General features: G+C 50.3%; 3 protein-coding genes across 4 annotated transcripts; all 3 read left to right on the top strand.

Annotated features, from left to right (window-relative positions):
• The first annotated feature begins 1,049 nt into the window (after positions 1-1,049).
• On the top strand, positions 1,050-6,555 carry MRPS15 (mitochondrial ribosomal protein S15). The gene is made up of 8 exons (XM_069875036.1): positions 1,050-1,132; positions 1,722-1,784; positions 2,615-2,690; positions 3,469-3,517; positions 4,246-4,330; positions 5,203-5,261; positions 5,922-6,113; positions 6,378-6,555. Exons 1-8 carry the CDS (start codon positions 1,078-1,080, stop codon positions 6,495-6,497), a joined length of 699 nt encoding a protein of 232 aa, XP_069731137.1. The 5' UTR covers positions 1,050-1,077; the 3' UTR covers positions 6,498-6,555.
• A 1,415-nt stretch (positions 6,556-7,970) lies between these two features.
• On the top strand, positions 7,971-19,170 carry OSCP1 (organic solute carrier partner 1). Of its 2 annotated transcripts, XM_069875381.1 has the most exons (11): positions 7,971-8,100; positions 10,085-10,114; positions 13,289-13,443; positions 14,096-14,263; positions 15,187-15,267; positions 15,770-15,873; positions 15,960-16,088; positions 16,619-16,688; positions 17,099-17,238; positions 17,897-17,960; positions 19,045-19,170. In XM_069875381.1, exons 1-11 carry the CDS (start codon positions 7,989-7,991, stop codon positions 19,150-19,152), a joined length of 1,161 nt encoding a protein of 386 aa, XP_069731482.1. In that variant the 5' UTR covers positions 7,971-7,988; the 3' UTR covers positions 19,153-19,170. The 2 variants fall into 2 exon arrangements, with proteins under 2 accessions (XP_069731482.1, XP_069731483.1); XM_069875382.1 differs by lacking the exon at positions 10,085-10,114.
• Positions 19,171-20,484: 1,314 nt separating this feature from the next.
• On the top strand, positions 20,485-21,043 carry LSM10 (LSM10, U7 small nuclear RNA associated). The gene has a single exon (XM_069875404.1). The coding sequence runs from the start codon at positions 20,541-20,543 to the stop codon at positions 20,910-20,912; it is 372 nt and encodes a 123-aa protein (XP_069731505.1). The 5' UTR covers positions 20,485-20,540; the 3' UTR covers positions 20,913-21,043.
• Positions 21,044-21,785: the final 742 nt, after the last annotated feature.

The following is a 21,785-nucleotide window of genomic DNA, read 5'->3' as shown; positions in this document are numbered from 1 at the left end:
AGCGGGGAGCGGAGCTGTACTGGGTCCATACTGGGACCAGTGCTGTTTAATAGCTCCATCAATGGGATCGAGGGCATCCCCAGGCAGTTTGAGGATGAGAACAAGCTGAGCGTGTCAGTTGTCACGCCAGAAGGATGAGATGCCATCCAGGGGGACCTGGACAAGGTGAAGAAGTGGGTCCCTGCGAACCTCACGAGGTTCAACAAGGTGAAGGACAAGGTTCTACACCTGGGTCGGGGCAACCCTCAGCATCGATACAGGCTGGGGGATGAAGAGATTGAGAGCAGCCCTGCCATGAAGGACTTGGGGGGTGCTGGTTGATGAAAAGCTGGACATGAGCTGGCAACGTGGGCTTGCAGACCAGAAAACCAGCTGCGTCCTGGGCTGCATCCAAACCAGCGGGACCAGCAGGGCAAGGGATGGGATTCTGCCACTCAGGTCCGCTCTGGTGAGACCCCACCTGGAGCCCTGCGTCCAGTTCTGGAGTATTCACCATAAGAAGGACATAGAAGTGTTGGAGTGGGTCCAGAGGAGGCCACGGAGATGATCTGAGGGCTGGAGCACCTTCCCTATGAGGACAGGCTGACAGTAGGGGTTGCTCAGCCTGGAGAAGAGAAGGCTCTAAGGAGACCTTAGAGCAGCTTCCACAACTGAAAGGGGCTCCGGGAAAACCGGGGAGGGGCTCTTGACCAGGGAGGACAGGGAGAGGAGGAGGGGGAAAGGGTTTGGAGCTGCAAGAGGGGAGATTGAGATGAGACCTTGGGAAGAAATGTTTTGCTGACGGGTTGCCCAGAGCAGAGGTGGCTGCCCCATCCCTGGAGGTGTCCAAAGCCACGTTGGATGGGGCTTGGAGGCCCAGATGCAGCGGGAGGTGTCCCAGCCCATGGAGGGGTGGGACTGGGGGGGATTTCAGCTCCTCTTCCCTGCCATGCTGCTCTCCCATCGATACGCTCGGCGCTCGGCTCCTCCTCCCTCGCTCGAGCTCCTTCCTCCCCGCTCTGCTCTCGGCCCGCCACGCCTGGGCAAGATGGCGGCGCCCGCGGCGGCGGGGCCGTGAAGGGGGCGGTGAAGGGGGCGATGCTGGCGCTGCGGGCGGCGCTGGGCCGGGGCCTGGCGGGGCCTGGCGGGGCCGGTGAGGGACGGGGAGGGCTGGCCTGGCCTGGGATGAGGGAGGGAAGGAGCCTGAGGGGAGCGGGGGAACTCAGGGGGAACTTTGAAGAGGGGACAGGGGGACCTGGGGGGGAGGGGAGGGGCCTGAGGCTGCTTGGAGAGGCGGAGGAGGCAGAACGGGCCCTGAGGGGGTTGTGGGACTCTGAGGAGGATCTGAGGGGGTACGAAGAGACCGGGGGGGGGGGGGTGGTGAGGAGAGTGAGGCTGCCTGAAGAGGGAACAGGGGGCTGGGAGACACGGGAGTGGGCTGGAGAGAGGGTAGAACAGACCCGGAGTGACTCGGGGGACACGGGGAGTTTAAGGAAGGAAATTGAGGCTGCCTGGAGAGGTGGCGAGGGCTGGGGGACACGGGGGGTGGGCTGGGGAGCTGGACAGAATGGGCCCTGAGGAGGCAGGGGGAATCTGAGAGGGGATGGGAGACAGGGGAACCTGAGGGAGGAGGGGGACGGGGCCTGGGAGGGGTTTCTAGTACAGACTGGGCAATATTTAATGGGTATATAGCTAAAAAAAGCGCACACAAGTCTGATAAATCATTGTTTTCTTCCATCAAGCTTGCAGTCCCTTTATTCAGACAGCAAGATGTTACGCCAGACCTGTGAGAAGGAAGATAAAAGGTATGTCAGGATTAATGGGACCAAATGTTTTGCTGTTGACATCAGGGTTGTGCCCTAATGCCATAGGAAGAGAAGCTGTTTGGAGAAATTAGTGACTTTCACTTTCAAGACGCGTAGCTCATCATGAGAAGAGGAAATCTAATCCTTGTAGGATTCTGCATCCTGCAGCTTCTTGATGCTGATGAGGGAGCCAGGCTCTTGTTGGCAGTGCTAAATGATGTGATGAGGGGCAGTGGTCCCAAATAGCAGCTCAGGGATGTTCCACCTGGTCACAAAAGGCAAAAAGGTTCACTGGGAAGGTTGGACTTAATGATCTTAAAGGTCTTTTCCAACCTAAATGATTCTGTGATTCACAGAGGGGCTGGGGAATATCCATCCTCGGAGGTTTTCAGTGCTTTGCTACACACAAAGCAAAGGCAACAGTTCCACCCTAAAGGGGAGGTTGGACGAGAAACTTCATAAAATCCCTTTATGACCCTCTTCATGGTTCTGCACTTCTGCAAATAGTTCCTTGCCAGCTCAAAAGTTATTCAGAAAATTCAGCAGCTCATGAATGTTTGGGAAATTAGCAGTTGTCATCAGCAAGAGATCAGTGACCTTGGTGGACTGGACAGTACATTGTAAATCCAGAGTGCTGAAGGCAAGAGACTGGACCCAATTTTCTTCACTCAGTTCCTGACATCTCAGTTCGCTCTCTTTAAGTTGTTCCTTTTTCATTTGGAGCATGCAATCTGTTTTCTTTTAACTCATTTCCCTGATCCAGTTTGCAAGCACATGCAGAGCTCTGACTTCATACTGCTCTTCTTCAATTGTTCATCTTCTCTTTGTAGACATCCCCAGCCATTTGGATGATCTCCCTCCAACAATGCTGAAGAAAGATTATGCCAATGTCCCAATCATAAATAGGTACGATACAGGGAAAGGGAATGACTGTTTTCTTCAGAGATTCCTGTCTCAGACACACGCAAGCACAGCACGTGGAAGGTGTCACTTGCAAAGTCATTTTGAAAGTCAAATTGGCAGCAGCAGTCACTGGTCAGGGATATGTCAAGATTTTATTTAGTTAATTCAAGATAAGTGCTGGTTGCCCACAGCTTCTGGGGAATTTATAGTCCACAGAAAACAGAAATAACCTTTGAATGCTAGAAATAATCTTCTTAGAAATAATCTTGAACTTGGGTGCTAGAGAGTTTAGCTAAACAACTCAAAATGAGTGGCTACTTCTCGACTTTGGATCTGGAGTTTAGCGTTTTTCTGCTTTGAGTCTAGGACTGCTGATGTGTGGTGCATGGAGAGCCCCCAGTGGCAGAACAGAGGCTTCCACAGGTCCTTGAAGGAGCTTGTCTTAAAACTAATTATTTTGTCCTTGCACACTTACCTGGGGGTTAATTTTCAGCACCCAGTTTGGACCTAATGTTGGGTTTGGAACTGATAAGACTGCGTCATGATTTGAAATCATGCTGCTTCCCGCAGCAACAAAATCACTTGATGCTTCTCTAATCGCAGCCCTAATTTTTCTTAGAAATTCAAGGAACGGTTTACGGCTGACAGATGTGGGAGGGGAGGAAAGTTGATGTAAACCTGCAAAATAGAAGTTGAGAAAAGTTATGAACAATTAACCTAATTTCTGTTGTGAAATGGACTCCATTTCTAGCTTATAAACTAATCTGCAATCTCCTTGCAGTGTTGATGATGTAGTGAGGAGACTCTTGTCCCTGGAAATGGCAAGCCAGGTGAGTTTCTAGTTGCGTAGAAACCTAGGTGTAGTGAGCACATTTGTGTGAGACTTGTCTGTATTCTTGAATGTCCTTCACTTACTTTGTCTTTAAACATTTCTCGGTGACTGCAAATCTGGGTCGATTGATTTCATGGGGTGATAAGTCTGTGTGCTCTTAAAATTTATCATGCAGTCTTCTCTGTGCTAATTATTGCGTACTAAAACGAGAGAAGGAAATATTAGGCAGTCACAGGGGAACTGTGCTGGGTCACTGCTGATGGCTGGACTGTCTTCCAGAGCACAGTGCACCGACAGCAGGTCTTCTTCGGGTTGCTTTTATTTCTTGTGTGCCCGGAAGACACCGTAAGTGAATTGTAAGGTGACAAAAAGATCTTGGTTTCTCACTGCTTACCACTTCAGCTGAAAAAGATGCGAAAAGTAGAGGCTGCTGCCCTGTGAGATCAGCTTTGGATCTCGCTCCCTTGATGGGAGCAGTGGGGCCTCTTCTACGCCCTGATTCTGTGTTCTGCTGAGTTCTTTCTGTGTCACTTCCCGGCTGGACTCGGAGCGCTGCCCTGCAAGCAGCAGGTTGTTTCTGGCAGCACTTTTTACACATTTTGTGGTCGACGTTGAGTACAGTGATTCATTAAAAAGCTTTTGTCTGGATGTTTGGGAAGAGAGCTGGGGTGTCACAGACCTTTAGTGCTCCCCAGAAAGTGACAAGCTCTGTTCTGTGACCCACAGAAGGAGAAGGTGAAAATAAAGACACAGCAGCTAGTGGAGAAGGTCAGGAGGTCTCCCAATGACAATGGCTCCTTTGAGGTGCAAGGTAAGTTAAAAGAGAAGGATATTGTTGGCAGATGATACGTCTCTGCTTTTAGTCAGCTGTTCCCACCCCAGCACTTCAAGTTCCTTGTTTCATTTAGGAGGATCTCTTTCAGGAGAGCTGGGTGGCCTACAGGAATAGCTGGGAGGATGGTTCGGGGGCTGGGAGCATGGCAGGGGCTGTGCATGCTCTTACTGGCAGTGTCTGCTAGGATGCTTTCTAGATTCCTGCTCCATATCCACCGTCCAAAGGCAGCGTGTACATTATTATCTTTCAAGTGCATTGAAGCATTGCACTGTGTTCATTACCAAAGTGAATGATTTAGCCTGAGAACCCCAATTTCCTTCTGCATCCAACCATTTTGGCTGAAGCACCGTGCAGGGATGAAGGCCGTGCTGCCACTGACTAAGATGCACTCCTTTCTCGTTAGTGAAGGCCTTCAGATTCTCAGGATGCCCCCAGCACCTTTCTCCAAAGCCAAAAATCGCAGAGCTGGTTGCTGCTCTTAGAAAGAACCTTTTAATTTGTGTCGGTACCTTCAAAGCTCTAATCAAATGCTTTAAAATGAATGTAGAGTCACCAGTAACTGAGAGACTGCAAGAGGCATTTTACAGATAAATTCATATGATCTGTTTTTAAAATTTTAACCTCTAATTAAGCGGCTTCATTAGAGTAATAGTTCTGACTCTGGTTTATGTAGTTGTGGTCTGTTTTGCATGGAATCAGAGGGCTGTGTGGTAGCATTTGCTGCAATGTGGTGGGTGCATGTAGGAACAGCGGTTCCCAGCTGGCAGTTTGAGGGAAATCCAAATGATGCTGCCTCACCCTGGAAAGCTGCTGCTCTTCACACGGCTTCTTGTGTCTGTTCTTTATAGTTGCTATGTTGACTGCTAAAATACGCACTTACGAGGAACATCTTCAGAAGCATCCCAAGGTAACTGTCGGTAATCTGAGCCCACGCCTCCTGCACAGCAGCTGCTCAGGTTGTTTTATCAGTTTAGAATAAAAGGATTTTAATTCTGGGGATTATGCCTTTCCTAAGAAGGCTTATAAAACAGTTCTGACTGTTCCTTGGAACCAGCCTGAGAAACTGCTGGCTCAGTCACAGCCACCTTCTCACCAGCTGAAATCATAGAATCATGGAATGGGTTGGGTTGGAAGGGACCTCAAAGCCCATCCAGTTACATTCTGAAAAAAAGAAAGGTGAATGCTTCTCTGTTATTTCTAGAAGAGCATTTTCCAGGGGAAGCAGAGTTATTAGCCCTTGGACCTTCCCTACAGCCTTTTCCTTCAAGCTGTTGCAGCTTCTACCACCACTTGAAGCTGCACGCAGGCTGAAAACAGAATTCAGGGCTGGGGGTGGAAGGTGCAGCTCAGAGTGAAGAAAGCAATTTCAGTGAAAAGTAAATTAAGTCTTCTTGGATCTCCTTGTACTGACCTAATGTGCTTGTGGTATCTACCGAGAAAAACTGTTCTAAGATACTGTCCTTAACCTGATTGTTTCCTTTCAACCATAATCTGGTCTATTCTAAGTAATTTATTGGAATGGACGTGTAATCTGTCTGCAATCTAGTGAATGTTAAATCCTTTCCAGGATAAAAACAACCGTCGCCGCATGCTGATGGATATAGATCGCCGGAAGAAACTACTCGCGTATCTCCGCCGTGCCCGCTATGATACTTTTGAGAACACCTGCAAGCAGCTGAATATCCAGTACACCCTGCCCCCTCCCTACAGCAGAAGGATCACCAAGCGCTGGCGGGTGAAGAAGGCTTTCTGTCTCAAGGTATGGTGCAAGGTAGAGAGACCCATGTAGCTGGAGTAGAAAAAAAAAACCTCTTTCTAGAAGGGCCCAATTAAGACAGAAGAGGCAGGTAGAGAACTCATGCTAATCTGTGCTTTGAATTTGGAGAGGCAGTGATAATGTATGTAGAGAAATGTGTAAGCTCAACAAAGGACTCCATGAAAGACAGTTAAGTAGTGGGCAGTGGCACACGTGTGACAGTTTTGTCTCTTCCTCTTCTCTCACCTCCTTCTGTTCCTCCCACAGGTTTTTGAGGAGGTGCGGAAGATGAAAGCTGAAGAGAGATTAAAGCAGAGAAGAGAGTGGCGAGCGAGAGCGAGGGCTGCAAAGGAGAAGCAGGCACAGTGCGAGGGGACTCCAGTGTAGCAGCGCGCTGAGGCTGTGACAGGGCCAGTCTCTTTAACAATAAATAACTACCTAAAAATGTGGTAAGTGTGTGTGATCTGTACCACAGTGAGCACCCAGAAAAGTGCAATGAGGGATGTGAGTGGTTTAGAAGTTTGATTTGAGGCTGGTGCGCTGGAGAGTGTTGTGAGCAGTTACACAGAATCACACAATTGTTTGGTTTGGAAAAGACCTTTAAGATCAACTCCAACCATAAACCCAACACTGCCAACTCCACCATGAAACCATGTCCATCAGCACCACATCTTCACGTCTGTTAAGTCCTTCCAGGAACAGCAACTCGAGCACTTCCCTGGGCACCCTATTCCAATACCTGACAACCCTTTTCATGAAGTAATATTTCCTAATCCACTTTAAACCTCCCTTGGTGCAACTTAGGGCCATCTCCTCTCATCCTATCACTTGTTACCTGGGAGAAGAGACCAGCACCCACCTTGCTGCAGCCTCCTTTCTGGCAGTTGTAGAGAGTGATGAGGTCTCTCCTCAGCCTCCTCTTCTCCAAACTAAACAGTTCCAGGTCCCTCATCGGCTCTCTGAAGCAGGTGGATGAAGCGTTCTAACAGCTGATTGAAGTAAGAATCCTTAGAAAAATGTTGGGAGACACTGCTGGGATTTTTTGGTTTTTTCTCTCTTTCAAGTTGGTCTTAGATTAAATACTACATTGGTGATGCCATGTCAGGCATGGGGGTGGATACATTCTCAGCTTCCAAAGAAACATCCAGGGAGACCTTAGAGCAGCTTCCAGTACTGAAAAGAGAGACTGGCTGAGAGAGCTGGGGTTGTTTAGCCTGGAGAAGAGGAGGCTGAGGGGAGACCTCATTGCTCTCTCCAACTCCCTGAAAGGAGGTTGTAGAGAGGAGGGAGCTGGGCTCTTCTCCCAAGGGACAGGGGACAGGCCGAGAGGGAATGGCCTCAAGCTCCACCAGGGGAGGCTCAGGCTGGACATTAGGAAAAAATATTTCCCGGAAAGGGTCATTGGGCAGTGTCCGAGGCTGCCCAGGGAGGGGGTTGAGTCCCCTTCCCTGGAGGGGTTTAAGGGCCGGGTGGACGAGGCGCTGAGGGACACGGGTTAGTGATTGATGGGGATGGTTGGACTCGATGATCCGGTGGGTCTTTTCCAACCTGGTGATTCTATGAAAAGGGGCTCCAGGAAAGCTGGGCAGCTGCTCCATCCCTGGAGGTGTTCAAGGCCAGCTTGGATGGGGCTTGGAGCCCCAGATCCAGCGGGAGGGGCTGGAACTGGGTGTGCTTTGCGGTCCCTTCCACCCTAAACCATTCTACTTGGCCCAGCGGTCCCAGCACCGGAGCTCCAGCGGGTGCACATTCCAAGCTCTTTTCTCCGCCAATCCCTGCGGCTTCTCCCAGCCCGGAGCGGGCGGTGCCTGCAGAACCGGCCAAGACGGCGGGTGCCGATTGGTTCTCGGTTGCCGAGCAGCGGGACGAGCTGTGGCCATGTCGGGCCGGGCTCTGCCTCTGCTCTTCCTCAACCTGGGAGGGGAGATGCTCTACATCCTGGACCAGCGGCTCCGGGCGCAGAGCATCCCCGGCGAGAAGGCTCGAAAAGGTGAGCGGCTGGGGGGACCCCGGAGCGGGGCTGAGCCGGGCTGGGCATCACCCGATCGCTTGGGTAGGAGACACCTTGGAAATCATCGAGTCCAACCAGACCATCCTGGAGCATCTCCTCTGCTCTGCTTTTAAACCCCTCCAGGGATGGAGACTCCACCCCTGCCCTGGGCAGCCTCTGCCAGTGCTCTGTAACTCTTTCAGTAAAGAAATTTTCCCTAATATCCAGGCTAATCCTCCCCTGGCACAACTTAGAATCACAGACTCGCTTGGTTGGAAAAAAATCTTTGAGATTATCGAGTCCAACCGTATCTTTCCACTACTAGGTCATATTTCCTAAGCGCTTCATCTACCTGTCTTTTAAATTCCTCCAGGGATGGGGACCAGGGACTCCACCACCTCCCTGGGCAGCCTCTGCCAGAGCCCGAGAACCCTTTCTGTAAAGAAATTTTCCCTAATATCCAGTCTAAGCCTCCCGTGATGCAACTTGAAGCTGTTTCCTCTTGTTCTAGCGCTTGTTATTGGGAGAAGAGACCAACACCCTCTCTTTCATTCCATATCTAGCTCAGACTGCCCAGTGTGGGATTTCAACCTCATAGAATCACCAGGTTGGAAAAGACCCATCAGATCACCAAGTCCAACCATTCCCATCAATCACTAACCCATGTCCCTCAGCACCTCGTCCACCCGTCCCTTAAACCCCTCCAGGGAAGGTGACTCAACCCCCTCCCTGGGCAGCCTCTGCCAGTGCCCAATGATAATTTATAAATTTATATCTTTTCATTACGAGAAATATCGAGTCATCTTGCCCCCCTGTTACTCGGGAGAAGAGCCCAACACCTCCCTCCCCACAACCTCCTTTCAGGAGCTGCAGAGAGCAATGAGGTCTCCCCTCAGGCCTCAAATTTCTGAAGCCAATTCGTGAAATGCGTTCGGAGAGAAACTGAAATACCTTCCAGCGCTCCTGTGTTTGCTTCAGAGGTTGGAGCTTCAGGAATATACCTTGGGAATCAGAGTAACTCAGGGTTTGAGTGTCTCGGTCCAGGTCTTGAGCTGTTTTGGGAAGGCCAGATTGCTTCGCAATTGGAAGGAGTTTTTAGGAATAATTATTTAAAGCCTATCCTGAAGAAGTGGGTGCAATTAACATCCAGTAACAGGAATACAGCTCCTGTCTGGCTTTTATAATCATCTGTGGGTCAGTATTATGTCAAAATGACTCAGCTCATGGCCAAACAGCTCTTTGCTTACTGCTTTTGAGTGAAAACAGCTTTGCTTTTCAAACTCCTTGCAGCTTCCTATCATGGTGGGGAACGTGCTTTGGGAAGCTTCAGGATTTTGTAATTAAAGAGCAAACCCAGTATTATCTCAACATTGAAGAGGGGGTCATGTTTCTTTCCTTCTCCTGCCTGTCTGATATGAGGAGGGGATAAACAGCAGCAAAGGTTTCGCTGCAGTGTGATCTTTAATTGTTCGTGTGTGTCTTCAAACAGCGATGTGCACAAAGTTTACTGCTGTTCATAGAGGTCTAAGTTTAGAGCTTAAATAAATGAGCTATACTTGGTGGAATATCCCTGCACGAGAGTTAGATCCAGACTAGTTTATCCACACATTTTCTCTTCCAAAAAACTGTGTGCTGGTTTGACTGAGATGTGATTTCGTCCGCACTGACATGTGTGTTAATGCTTAAAACTGTTTGTTTGTGAAAAAAACAGATGAAAACTTTCCAGGCTCATCACTAAGATTCAGTCTAGGTAAAATTTTATCTCCATTGAAGCAACAAGATTTTTTTATCCTCCTTTTGTCTGCTTATTGGAAGGGAATGATGTCAGCTAACAGAATTCATTATTGTTTAGCACTGAATAAGAAAAAACAAAGTCTGGTAGGCAGATTAGCTCTTTTTTTTTTAGTTTCTTTCTTTTATTCTCCTTGAAACTATTGTTCTTACTTCTTGAACTGGTGTTTTTTGTTTTGTATGCTTCGTGTAGATGAATGGACAGATGTGGACAGGAAACGAGGTACTGTAACCTTCTAGCTGCATGCAGTAGACAAACACCACTACATGCACACGTGGGGCTCATCGTACGCGAACGCGCCGTGTGCTGTCCCTGCAGCCGTCTAGTCCCGGGGTCAGAGAGGAACTGTAACCTTCCTGTTCATGAAGACACACTTTTGAGAGAAAAATAGACAATACCTCACAACCATATGGCTTCAAAAATAAGTTGCTCATTTAAGCAAGACCATAAATAGATCAAAAGTAGTCTTTCTAGCTAAAATATTTCTATTTTTCCAGCACTGTATTCATGCAAGCATGTAATTGTGTGAGAATTGTGAAGGTTGTTTTTCTGCTTAAGTGCAGGAATATTATGTGTGCTGAGTTTTTCTGTGGGTTTTGTTAATTCGTTGCTTAGGGCTTTGACAGGTGAACTCCAGGTGAGATCCAAGGCATTTCCATCCCACCCCTGCTGGCAGTCACCACCCCTGCAGCAGTGATCACAAAGGAGCAGGTGCCCACACTTCAGCCAAGTTCGTCTTGACTGAAATGATCCCCGAAGGTGGATTTAAGCCAAGACATCCAGCTCTGCAGCGGAGCAGCTGAGGTGTGAGCACCTCCTCCTGGGATTCTGCCTCGAAGCGGTTGCCTCCAGCACAGGGATGTGGTGAGGAGCTGGGTGAGAAAAGAAACCTCTTGATTTGTCTCAGGGTTTTCACTGAGTGAACACGAGCAAAAAGTTTTGAGCAGCCCTCTTTTAAGAGAGATCAGAGTCATGATTCATGTTTTTCAAACTAAGCATCATTTGTAGGTTTGGAAATTAAATACTGATATCCTCCAGTTTGCCCCGGTTTTTTTTTTCGCTACCATTACATGCTGTTTCCAAGAACACATTTTTGCAGCTTTTAATATCTCAGAAGTCTAAAAAATACCATATTCCTCTTATCCAAGATGCTGACGAGTTGTACGACAGGCCACTTTATCATTCTTAGATGGGAAGGTGCAGATCCCATGTTGACCACTCAGCTTCTCCTGTGAGAGAACAAAGTTTGCCTCCAAACAAGCTCTTGGGGTGATCTCTGGAGGTTTACGTAGTTTAACCAGCTGAGTGTTGCTGATGAAGCCATGAGAAGGCGGCTTCACCTGCCTTTGACCTTGTTGCAGACCATAAATCTATTGCAAGTCAGGGGTTGGATCTGGATGATCTTTAAGGTCCCTTCCAACCCAAACTATTCCATGATTCTAAGTAAACCTCTGACTGTTTTGGACTCGTAACATTCCTCCTGCTGCCTTGAATGTCCCCAAGAAGCACCAGCACAATCCAGGCGTAAAGATTCCAGTCTCGTATCATGCATTCGAGCCATCAGAACGTGTCTGTCACCAGTTACGTGGCACATGTGGGCAACCACCGCTGTAAACCCTCAGCTTCTCTTCCGTCCATCGCGTTGTTTGCACTCGGTCTCCCTCTCCCCACCCCAGCTGATGAAACCCCTCTCTGCTAAACCGCTTTCATGCTGTGCTGCTTGCCGTGCCCTTTTCCCTGAGCTAACCCTCCTTCCTTATTTTCCATCGCTAGAACAGTGATGATATCTCCCTAGGGACCACCCGCTCACATCTCTGCTGTGTCGTTATCAAACAAACCATACGAGATTTGCCCTCTGCCATGATTTTTTTATGTCTTTCTCGGTTCTTTTTTTTATAGCTGATACCAGAGGGTTTAATTTCAGAAGATAATTTATGTAAGGTTTGGTTAACTCCGATCTTCTGATTCCTTTGTGAATCTCTGCCAGCGTGCCAGGATGTTGTTTGTCTCCTGACAGTTTGGGTTATTGGTGACTCGAGAGACAGAGGAGAAGCCTCTGTGCGGACAACAAACAAACAACTGACAAATACTTTCCTTGCTAGCAGGATGAGGCAAAAGTTCTTATTTTTGTCATAAGGGACTACTTGCAAAATGAAATATTTACTAATACGCTGTATTTGATGCTCTCCACTGGAAAAAATGAGGTTGCCCAGGGAAGCTGTGGCTGCCCCATCCCTGGAGGGGTTCAAGGCCAGGTTGGATGGGGCTTGGAGCCCCTGATCCAGTGGGAGGTGTCCCTGCCCATGGCAGGGATGGAACTGGATGATCTTGAATCATAGAATAGAATCATAGAATAATCAGGTTGGAAGAGACCCACCGGATCATCGAGTCCAACCATTCCTATCAAACACTAAACAATGTCCCTCAGCACTTCATCTGCTTAGGAAAATTCATGCTTGTCCAATCATCTCTGAATTGAAACGTTTATTTACTATTTTATTGATTGAGAAATGCTTGTTTATGCTAACTCTATAAGGTGTATTATCAGGTATACGATAAAACTATCAGATCCAGCAGAAAAGCTGAGATTTTGCATCTGCTTGAATCACTGCAAAACATTTTAAAGCTCATAAATCAGAGTATGGCCCTTGTACTCAGCACTCCTGATCTCTATAAGTAAGTCTTGTAATAATTCCACGTTTAGGTTTATGGGTGAGAAAAGGAAGCACGTATAAGGCAGTTTAGAGTTCTGTGCTTTTGAACTGCTCTTATATCCCCAGATGTTGCTGTGTTGGAGCCCTGGATGGCCTGACATAGATCCCAGTGTTATAAACACTTTCTTAAATGCTTCTCGAGTGTTAATCCATTTAACACAAATACTTCAAGGAGCCTTGAATCATTCAGGAGCTTCTGTTTAGAAAGAAAAAGAGGCTAATAGTGTCAAAGGCTAAAAAGAGAACAGGCAGTCAGCTGGCTAAGATCTGCAAGCTGCAAACGAGTCATCTTGGGGAGCAGGACTATAGATTTTATAGAAAATACATGCCAGAACAGCCAATAAATGAAATTACCTAAGCAGGGGAAAGTGCTCACCTCTGCTGTACAAACAAGGCACCCGAACCAGTCCCGCTGGAAATCAGGGTCTGTTGTCTACAGCTTCAGTAACACTTGTGCCCCTGGGGCCAGCCAGCCTCGTGCTGCTCCCTCAGACCAGCGTGGGGCTGAGAAAAAGAGTTGCCATTAGGAAGCCACGTTCCTCCTTATTTCTTTAGCGGCTGATTTCCACGGGTAAGCGTTCCTGTCGGTCCTCACAGCCACCACTGTCCAGGTTCTCGGCGTGGGATGAAGCAGACGAGCGTGCTGCTTCCGAAGCAAAACGGAGACTCTTTGTCTTTGCAGTTATGAATGACATCATCACAACCATGTTCAATAAAAAATTTATGGAGGAGCTGTTTAAACCACAGGAACTCTATTCCAAGAAAGCTCTGCGGACGGTGTACGACCGGCTGGCACATGCTTCCATCATGAGGCTGAACCAGGCAAGCATGGACAAGGTACAGAGACCACCTGCCCAGCCCAACAGTGCTGAGCTTCTGCGCTACCGTTACCGAGTTTCTGACTCTGCTAATTAAGATGTGGCTTTACGGCACTCTAGTTTTGAAGCATTTTGTAACAAACACGCCCCTCTCCTTTCCCTTTCTTTGTAAAATTGGTTCACAGCCAAGGAGGCTTTGGGGAAATCAAGCTTCAGCGCTAAGGATTTCTGCTTTATTGTGTAAATGTTTGATTTTAAGAGGTTAAGTAAGCATTCTATAGCAGACTTTGTCTCTATATTAAAAATACATATCTGTGAGGGTGTGTATAAATAGATAAAGTTCTGTATAAATACATATATTTCCATATTGGCACTTGCTGTTTTGCAGCTGCAGGTGTTAGAATTTTGGCCTGCAAGACAACTGAAAAACACGGTGGGAGCTGGATTTCCTGTCACCTGGCAGTTTTAAGGCAGCTGGAGAAGCAGCAGGAGGGCTGCCAGCATGGCTACAGAGGTTTTAATTCTAAGGAAACAAAGTTCTGATGGTTCTTTCCGTAGGCAGGTGCTCATTGAAGAGTCTTGAATCTCTTTTGCATCAACGTGAGGTCACCTACACGGTGTCGCACTCTTATGTTGTGACGGACCCAACCTCTCCCCATGTTCCTTTGCAGCTCTATGACCTGATGACCATGGCTTTCAAATACCAAGTGCTGCTCTGCCCTCGCCCCAAAGACCTCCTGCTGATCACCTTCAATCACCTGGATGCCATCAAAGATTTTGTACACGATGCTCCTGGCATCCTGAACCAGGTGGACGAAACGTTCCGACAGCTGATTGAAGTAAGAATCCTTAGGAAGATGGTGTGGGACACTGCTGGGTTGTTTTTTCTCTCTTTTAAGCTGGTCTTAGAGACTAAATAACTACATCAGTGAGTGCTATGTCAGATGTATACGTTCTCAGCCTCACAGAACCATCCAGGGAGACCTTAGAGCAGCCTTCCAGTGCTGAAAGGGGCTCCAGGAAAGCTGGGGAGGGGATCTTGATCAGGGAGAGCAGGGAGAGGATGAGGGGGAAGTGTTTCCAGCTGAAAGAGGGGAGGTTGAGATGAGATCCGAGGAAGAAATGTTCTCCTGGGAGGGTGGGGAGGCCCTGGCCCAGGTTTCCCAGAGCAGTGGTGGCTGCCCCATCCCTGGAGGGGTTCGAGGCCAGGTTGGATGAGGCTTGGAGCCCCTGATCCAGTGGGAGGTGTCCCTGCCCATGGCAGAGGGTGGAACTGGATGGGCTTTAAGGTCCCTTCCAACCCAACCCATTCTATGATTCTAAATAACCTTCCCCTCTTTTTAGCCTGAGGGAAACAAATTGATGTCCCAGTTAGTAACTTCTGCTCATGGAACTGCTGCAGCTCTTTGGACAAAGAATATGAGCGTTCCCCTGAAAGGGAACTGGTTTCATAAAATGTTAAAAGTCATAAAATGTTTGCAAAGGGCTTCTGGAAAGGGAGGTGTCTCCAAGTTGAGTGTTACTTTTCTACTGGTCCAGTTTAAATCAATACGTTGCTTATCCAGCCTGATCAAAGCCTCCACTGACTTCAGCAGAAACTAAATCAGACTCTTCGTCCTGGATAATAATTACTAATAACAACCAGCAGCCCCCTTATTGTATCATTCTGGGCAAGCGGTGTTCTGATCTACTTGATTCCACCTTTACCTGGGTTGGACCTGGTTCACTTGCAAAGCCTGATGTGATGGTCTTTGTTTTCCAGGTCTACGGCTGTCTCTCTGCTGGAGAATTTCAGCTCATCAGGCAAACGCTGCTCACTTTTTTTCAGGACATGCACATAAGGGTAAGAGCCCAATATAACCAGTAAGGACAGAAGGGATTTTGTGGCTAGAATACCTTGTCAGAATTCCACTGTGAGTTTGGGTTTGTTATTTATTCCTTTCCGTCACCTTGATATGCTTGCAATTTCAGTCAAATTGAGCACCTTTACTGCAATAATGATTCAAAAATGTTATTAAAAAAAGGAATATCTACTGGCTTGGATTTACTGGTTGATGGATATGGTTTTCCTTCTAGTAGAAACTCAATATGAAACTGAGAACCTGAGCCTGAAGTCTTGATACTCTCTAAATAAGTGCATAAATAGTACGTTATTAAAGTTCCATTGGTGCACCCGTCCTCTGGACCACAATTCTATGTGACTGGCTTTGGTCTGCTTTGTAGACTCTCTGTTTACACTAAAATCTTTAGGAAACCAATCGCAGTTGAGGTGAGGTCAGACTTCAGAGAATCTGGAGCAGAAGATACGTAATTGATTTTCTGGAAGGTTTAATCTTCTTTTGCAGGTCTCTATCTTTCTGAAGGATAAAGTGCAAAACTCTAATGGTCGCTTTGTGCTGCCGATATCAGGCCCTGTTCCTTGGGGCACAGAAGTTCCAGGACTCATCAGGTGAATTCTGAACCGCTCCGTACAGTAAGTACTGAAAATGGGTCATAAAACTACTAAATATGTTTCAATAATGACTTGTTTTTAAGGATATTTAACGGCAATGGAGATGAAATTAAAAGAACAGAGTTCACCACTGGTGGAAATTATGTTACCCCACAAAGGGAAGGATCTTTTGAGCTTTATGGAGACAGAGTCCTCAAACTTGGAACAAATATGTAAGTCATTTTTCTCCTGCGTAGAAACATGAAGTAAACGTTGATGGTTACGTGTTTGTTCAGGAGCAGGTCTGCAGCTCTGTGTATTTATTTTTGCTGCTTTCACTATTATCAGCTTGGTTTCTTTACAGAATGATGGCCTGAAATACAACACGTGTGGGTAGATGTGTATAAAACAAAAGTTTAATTCACATATACAGAGGAACTGAGGAAAGAGTGTTCTCCTCTGGTCCTGCATATTCCGTGAAATGTAATTTGATGTTAACTGTGTTCAGGAAACCCTTTCTTCATGTTAATGTCATTTATCCTTTCAGAGAATAAGAGAAAGCAGTGTTCTTTCATATAGCATTGTTGCTCATACATTTAATGCTTTGATAATCCGTAGAAATGAACCGTAACTTCATATTTCAGTTATTTACAGTCTTCAGGAGAATACTCTAAAATCCTGTCTCACTCCTATGCTGCTCCCAGTGGGTCCCGTATCAATTACGAGTAACAGGATGCTCTTCCTCATGTGTTCTTCTCTCCAGGTACAGCGTTAGTCGGCCAGTAGAGACACACGTGTCGGGATCATCCAAAAACTTGACGTCTCACGCAAAGGTCAGTGCTGCTCTGTTCCTCTCGATGGTTACCTGGTTAATTAGTCCATGTCAGCAAGTCCTGCGCTTACTCGCACGTGGTGGGAGCACTTCCTTTGCACACTCTCACCACATCAACCAAATCTAGATCATAGAATCATAGAGTAGTTTGGGTTGGAAGGGACCTTAAAGATCATCCAGTTCCAAGCCCCCAGCTGCTCAGTTTAGCTGGAAAATTATCTTGTCCTGGGTCTATAAATTCAAGCAACCATTTTAATTACGTAGCTGATAATTACTAGTTATCTGCACAATCTGTACCATTAAGAATACAGAAACGTATCTATAGCGCTCCGAAGAACACTTATGCACTATCAGAAAACACAAAAATCATTACAGCCCTCATCTCGTGGTAACCTGACCTGTTTTTTGCAGGGGAATATGATCCCAAATCCTCTCGCTGAAGAAGAACTCAACTTTCTGGCCAGGCTGCTGGGAGGCTTGGAGGTCAACAAACCTGGGGGCAACGAGACGGGATTCCGACTGAATTTGTTCACAACCGACGAGGAGGAAGAGTACGCTGGCATCCTTCTTGGGCTGGGGTTTGTGATGTGGTGCCGTGCAGAAGGCCTTGGAGGCTAAAAGGACGGCATAGCAGGGGGAAGTGTTCGGATACGCTGGTCGAGGTGGTCCCTGCAGGAACAAAAGAGGAGCAGTTTCCCTGGTTTGACCTTTTTATTACGGCTCACGGCAGCCGTGAGCTGTTTCCCCACTGGTGTTCCCTCCAGGTGACACTGGCAGCCAGGAGCAGGGGACAACGTGTCCCTGCTGCTGTCCCATGAAACAGAGACCTCCCTTCTAGCCCTCCTCTCCCCCAGGTACATCCCTGTGCGTCAGAGGTGGGAACAGAAGCGCTGGAGGAGCAGAGCCTGATGGCTTTGAGCCCTCTCCTCGCAGGGAGCACGAGGGTGGTGACACTTGGTGTTACGTGATTTCTGCAGAGCGGTTTTACCCTTTTAATCTCAACTACAGAGATTCCCGTTGTTCTGCACTAGCATAGAAACATGTGAGGCCGGGAAAAGGCTCCAAGCTGGAGTCAATCCATTCATTTGCCTGCAGGAACAGGGATGTTGTCCAAACTTCTTGCTTACAGGAGCCTCCTGGAATCTGATTTTTGTACTTTACTTGTGCGTCTTTGTGAGATTAAGCAATCTTTTCATGTTTTTAATCAAGACACGCTGCGCTGACCAGACCAGAGGAGTTATCTTACAAGGTTATCAACATTGAAGCCACACAGGTACGTAGAGGACATTTCAGAGTTTGATTCTCATCATTCCTGCTTTCTAAGTAGTAACTTAAATACATTTATTTTCCCATAAAGCTCATAACTAATGGCAGCATTTTCTGCCAAGCCTGTGGATTTGGTGACAATTCCTTAGGAGAACTTGAAACCCAACAAATCTTAGAGCCAGTTTTCAGCTGCACAGAGTGGAGAGCAGTGCCTGGGTCACTGGCCTCTTGTGCTCACAGCCCAACGCCCTCTGTGAAGGGGCTCACGGGCACCAGCAGGCAGCTGGGCATGTCCCAGTAGAGCCCAGTACATCCCAGTAAACGCCCACAGGTGCCTCAGTACCCTCAGTATGTCCCAATGAAGCCCTGCATTGGCGGGTGGTGAGGCAGCCCCAGTACAGCCCAGTCCATCCCAGTGAAGGGCTGTGCTGGTGGACAGTGGGACAACCCCAGTACAGCCCAGTCTGTCCCAGTGAAGGGCTGCAATGGGGCAGCTCCAGTACAGCCCAGTCCATCCCAGTGAAGGGCTCCGCTGGCGGGCAGTGGGGTGGCCCCTGTACAGCCCAGTCCATCCCAGTGAAGGGCTGCAATGGGGCAGCCCCAGTACAGCCCAGTCTGTCCCAGTGAAGGGCTGCACTGGTGGGCAGTGGGGTGGCCCCAGTATGTCCCAGTGTGTCCCAGCAAAGGGCTGTGCTGGTGGGCAGTGGGGCAACCCCAGTACAGCCCAGTCTGTCCCAGTGAAGGGCTGCACTGGCAGGCAGTGGGGTGGCCCCAGTACGTCCCAGTGTGTCCCAGTAAAGGGCTGCAGTGGGGTGGCCCCAGTACATCCCAGTGTGTCCCAGCGAAGGGCTGCACTGGTGGGCAATCCCAGTTCATCCCAGCGAAGGGCTGCAGTGGGGCAATCCCAGTCCATCCCAGTCCGTCCCAGTGAAGGGCTGCGGTGGGACAATCCCGGTTCATCCCAGTCCGTCCCAGCGAAGGGCTGCAGTGGGACAATCCCAGTCCATCCCAGTCCGTCCCAGTGAAGGGCTGCAGTGGGGCAATCCCAGTCCATCCCAGTCCGTCCCAGTGAAGGGCTGTCTCTCCCGCAGGAGCAGGCGCAGCTGTCGCGCATCCTGGGCGAGCTGGAGGTGGCGGAGCCGCGGGCGGGCAGCGCCGCCAAGGGCGAGGATCTGCTGGCGCTGATGGACGCGCTGTGACCCCAATAAAACCCCGAGAACGGAGCCCCGAGCCCGGCGGAGCGGGGCGGGGGGAGCGGGGCGGGACCGGGCGCTGCGCGCAGGCGGGGCCGCCCCTTCCTGGGCGGGAGCGGTGAGCGTGCAAGGGGGTGTGCAAGGGCTGGGGGGGGCAAGGGCTGGGGGTGCACGGGGAGGGGGGTGCAAGGGCTGGGGGGGGGGCATGGAGACGGGTGGGGGTGCGAGGGCTGGGAGCGGTGAGCGTGCAAGGGGACGGTGTGCAAGGGGAGGGGGGTGCAAGGGCTGGGGGGTGCAAGGGCTGGGAGCGGTGAGCGTGCAAGGAGGGGGGTGCAAGGGCTAGGAGCAGTGAGCGTGCAAGGGAGTGTGCAAGGGGAGGGGGGTGCAAGGGCTGGGAGGGGTGAGCGTGCAAGGGGAGGGGGATGCAAGGGCTGGGGGTGCACGGGGAGGGGGGGTGCAAGGGCTGGGGGGCAAGCGTGCAAGGGGAAGGAGGGTGCAAGGGCTGGGGGTGCAAGGGCTGGGAGCGGTGAGCGTGCAAGGGGAGGGGGCATGCAAGGGCTGGGGGTGCAAGGGCTGGGAGCAGTGAGCGTGCAAGGGGAGGGGGCATGCAAGGGCTAGAGGGGTGAGCATGCAAGGGGAAGGGGGATGCAAGGGCTGGGGGTGCCCGGGGAGAGGGGGTGCAAGGGCTGGGAGCAGTGAGCGTGCAAGGGGAGGGGGCATGCAAGGGCTAGAGGGGTGAGCATGCAAGGGGAAGGGGGATGCAAGGGCTGGGGGTGCCCGGGGAGAGGGGGTGCAAGGGCTGGGAGCGGTGAACGTGCAAGGGGAGGGGGGGTGCAAGGGCAGGGCGGTGAGCGTGCAAAGGGAAGGGTGTGTGCAAGGGTTGGGGTTGCACAGGGAGGATGGGGGTGCAAGGGGAAAAGCGGGGTGTAAGTGCACGGGGGGGCATGGGGATGGGGTTGCAAGAGCTGAGGGTGCAAGGGGAGAGGTGGGTGAGCGCACAAATGCAGGGCAGGGTGAGTGTGCAAGGGGATGGGGGCGCAAGGGGAAAAGCAGGGTGAAAGTGCACAGGGAGGGGTGGGGGTGCAAGGGGAGGAGTGGCAGCTATGCACGACTGGGCACAGGGAGCGGGGAGAGGCACGCTCATGCATGGGTGTGCAAGGGGAAGAAGGGTGTGCACTCACATGGGTGTGCAAGGTGACAGCGTGTGGGTGACTGCAAGGGCAGGAGGACAGTTTGAGCATGCGAGGGAGGGACGTGGGGAAATGAGAGTGAGTCGAAGAGGAGGAGGGGAGCGTGCAAGGGGCGGTGTGCATGCACACGAGCGTGCAAGGTGAGGAGGGTGGGTACCCAGCCAGGACACAGCACGGCGTGTCCTTTCCTGCCGCAGCGGCGCGATGGAGGTCAGCCACTCGGTGAAGGAACGCACCATCGCCGAGAACAGCCTGGTCATCCTGCTGCAGGGCCTGCACGGCCACGTCACCACCGTGGACCTCCGCGACGAGAGCACGGCCACCGGGCGCCTCACCAACGTCGACGCCTTCATGAACATGCGGCTGGCCGAGGTGACCTTCACGGACAGGCAGGGCGCCGTCTCCCAGCTGGAAGAGCTCTTCGTGACCGGCAGGAACGTCCGCTACGTCCACATCCCGGACGAGGTGGACATCAGGGCCACCATCGAGCGGCAGCTGCAGGCCATCCACAGGGTCCGCTACTTCGGGGCCCGCGACAAGGGCAGGAAGGAATTCCCTCGGGCCAAGCACAAGTGAGACCTGGACCTCCTCCTTCCACCGGACTGGTGGGCATCCCACCTGGGAACTCGGGGCTCTGCCTGCGGAATAGCAGGGTGATATTTTTGTAGTGAATAACCCCGCTTAGAAGGGTTTGTGATTGCTCAGCTCGTTTCCTCTTCCGTTGGCAGCCGCTTCTGTCCCTCTGATGGCCCCGTGGTCCTCAGGCTCACAAAGCCCTTTTGGCCAATGCTGCAGCCGTCCTGCTCCCTGCAGGAGCCCCAGATCCCTCAACCACCCGCCGGGAGAATCCAGGCTTCAGTTTTGGGTCACTTGCTCTAGGAAAGACATTGAGGGGCTGGAGTGCGTCTAGAGAAGGGGAACGGAGCTGGAGAAGGGATTGTAGATCCTGGGGCTGTTAAGACTGGAGAGAAGGCTGAGAGGAGACTTCGTTGTAAGGACTGAAAGGAGGTTGTGGTGGGGTGGGTGCTGGTCTCTTCTCCCAAGTGATGGGATGAGAGGAAAAGGCCTCAACGTGCAGCAGGGGAAGTTTAGATTTGATATCAGGAGGGATTCCTTGACTAAGAGGGTTATAAGGCAGTGGTAGAGCCTGCGTTCCCCAAGGGATTTAAAAGCAGAGAAGACAAGCTGCTCAGGGACGTGGTTTAGTATAGAATCACGGAATGGTTTGGGTTGGAAGGGACCTCAAAGCCCATCCAGTCCCACCCCTGCCATGGATCAGGTCACCCCACTGGATCAGGGGCTCCAAGCCCCATCCAGCCTGGCCTTGAACCCCTCCAGGGATGGAGCAGCCACCCCTGCTCTGGGCAGCCTGGGCCAGGGCCTCCACATCCTCACAGCAAAGCGGGGCTGGAGGGGAACCCCGAGCCTCCCCTCCAATCACAGCGCGTT

This window comes from Phaenicophaeus curvirostris, chromosome 23 (assembly GCF_032191515.1).
Source record: "Phaenicophaeus curvirostris isolate KB17595 chromosome 23, BPBGC_Pcur_1.0, whole genome shotgun sequence".
Taxonomy (NCBI): Eukaryota; Metazoa; Chordata; class Aves; order Cuculiformes; family Cuculidae; genus Phaenicophaeus; species Phaenicophaeus curvirostris.
Note: the sequence above shows the minus strand (reverse complement) of the source record. Positions and strands in the feature narration are given on the sequence as shown.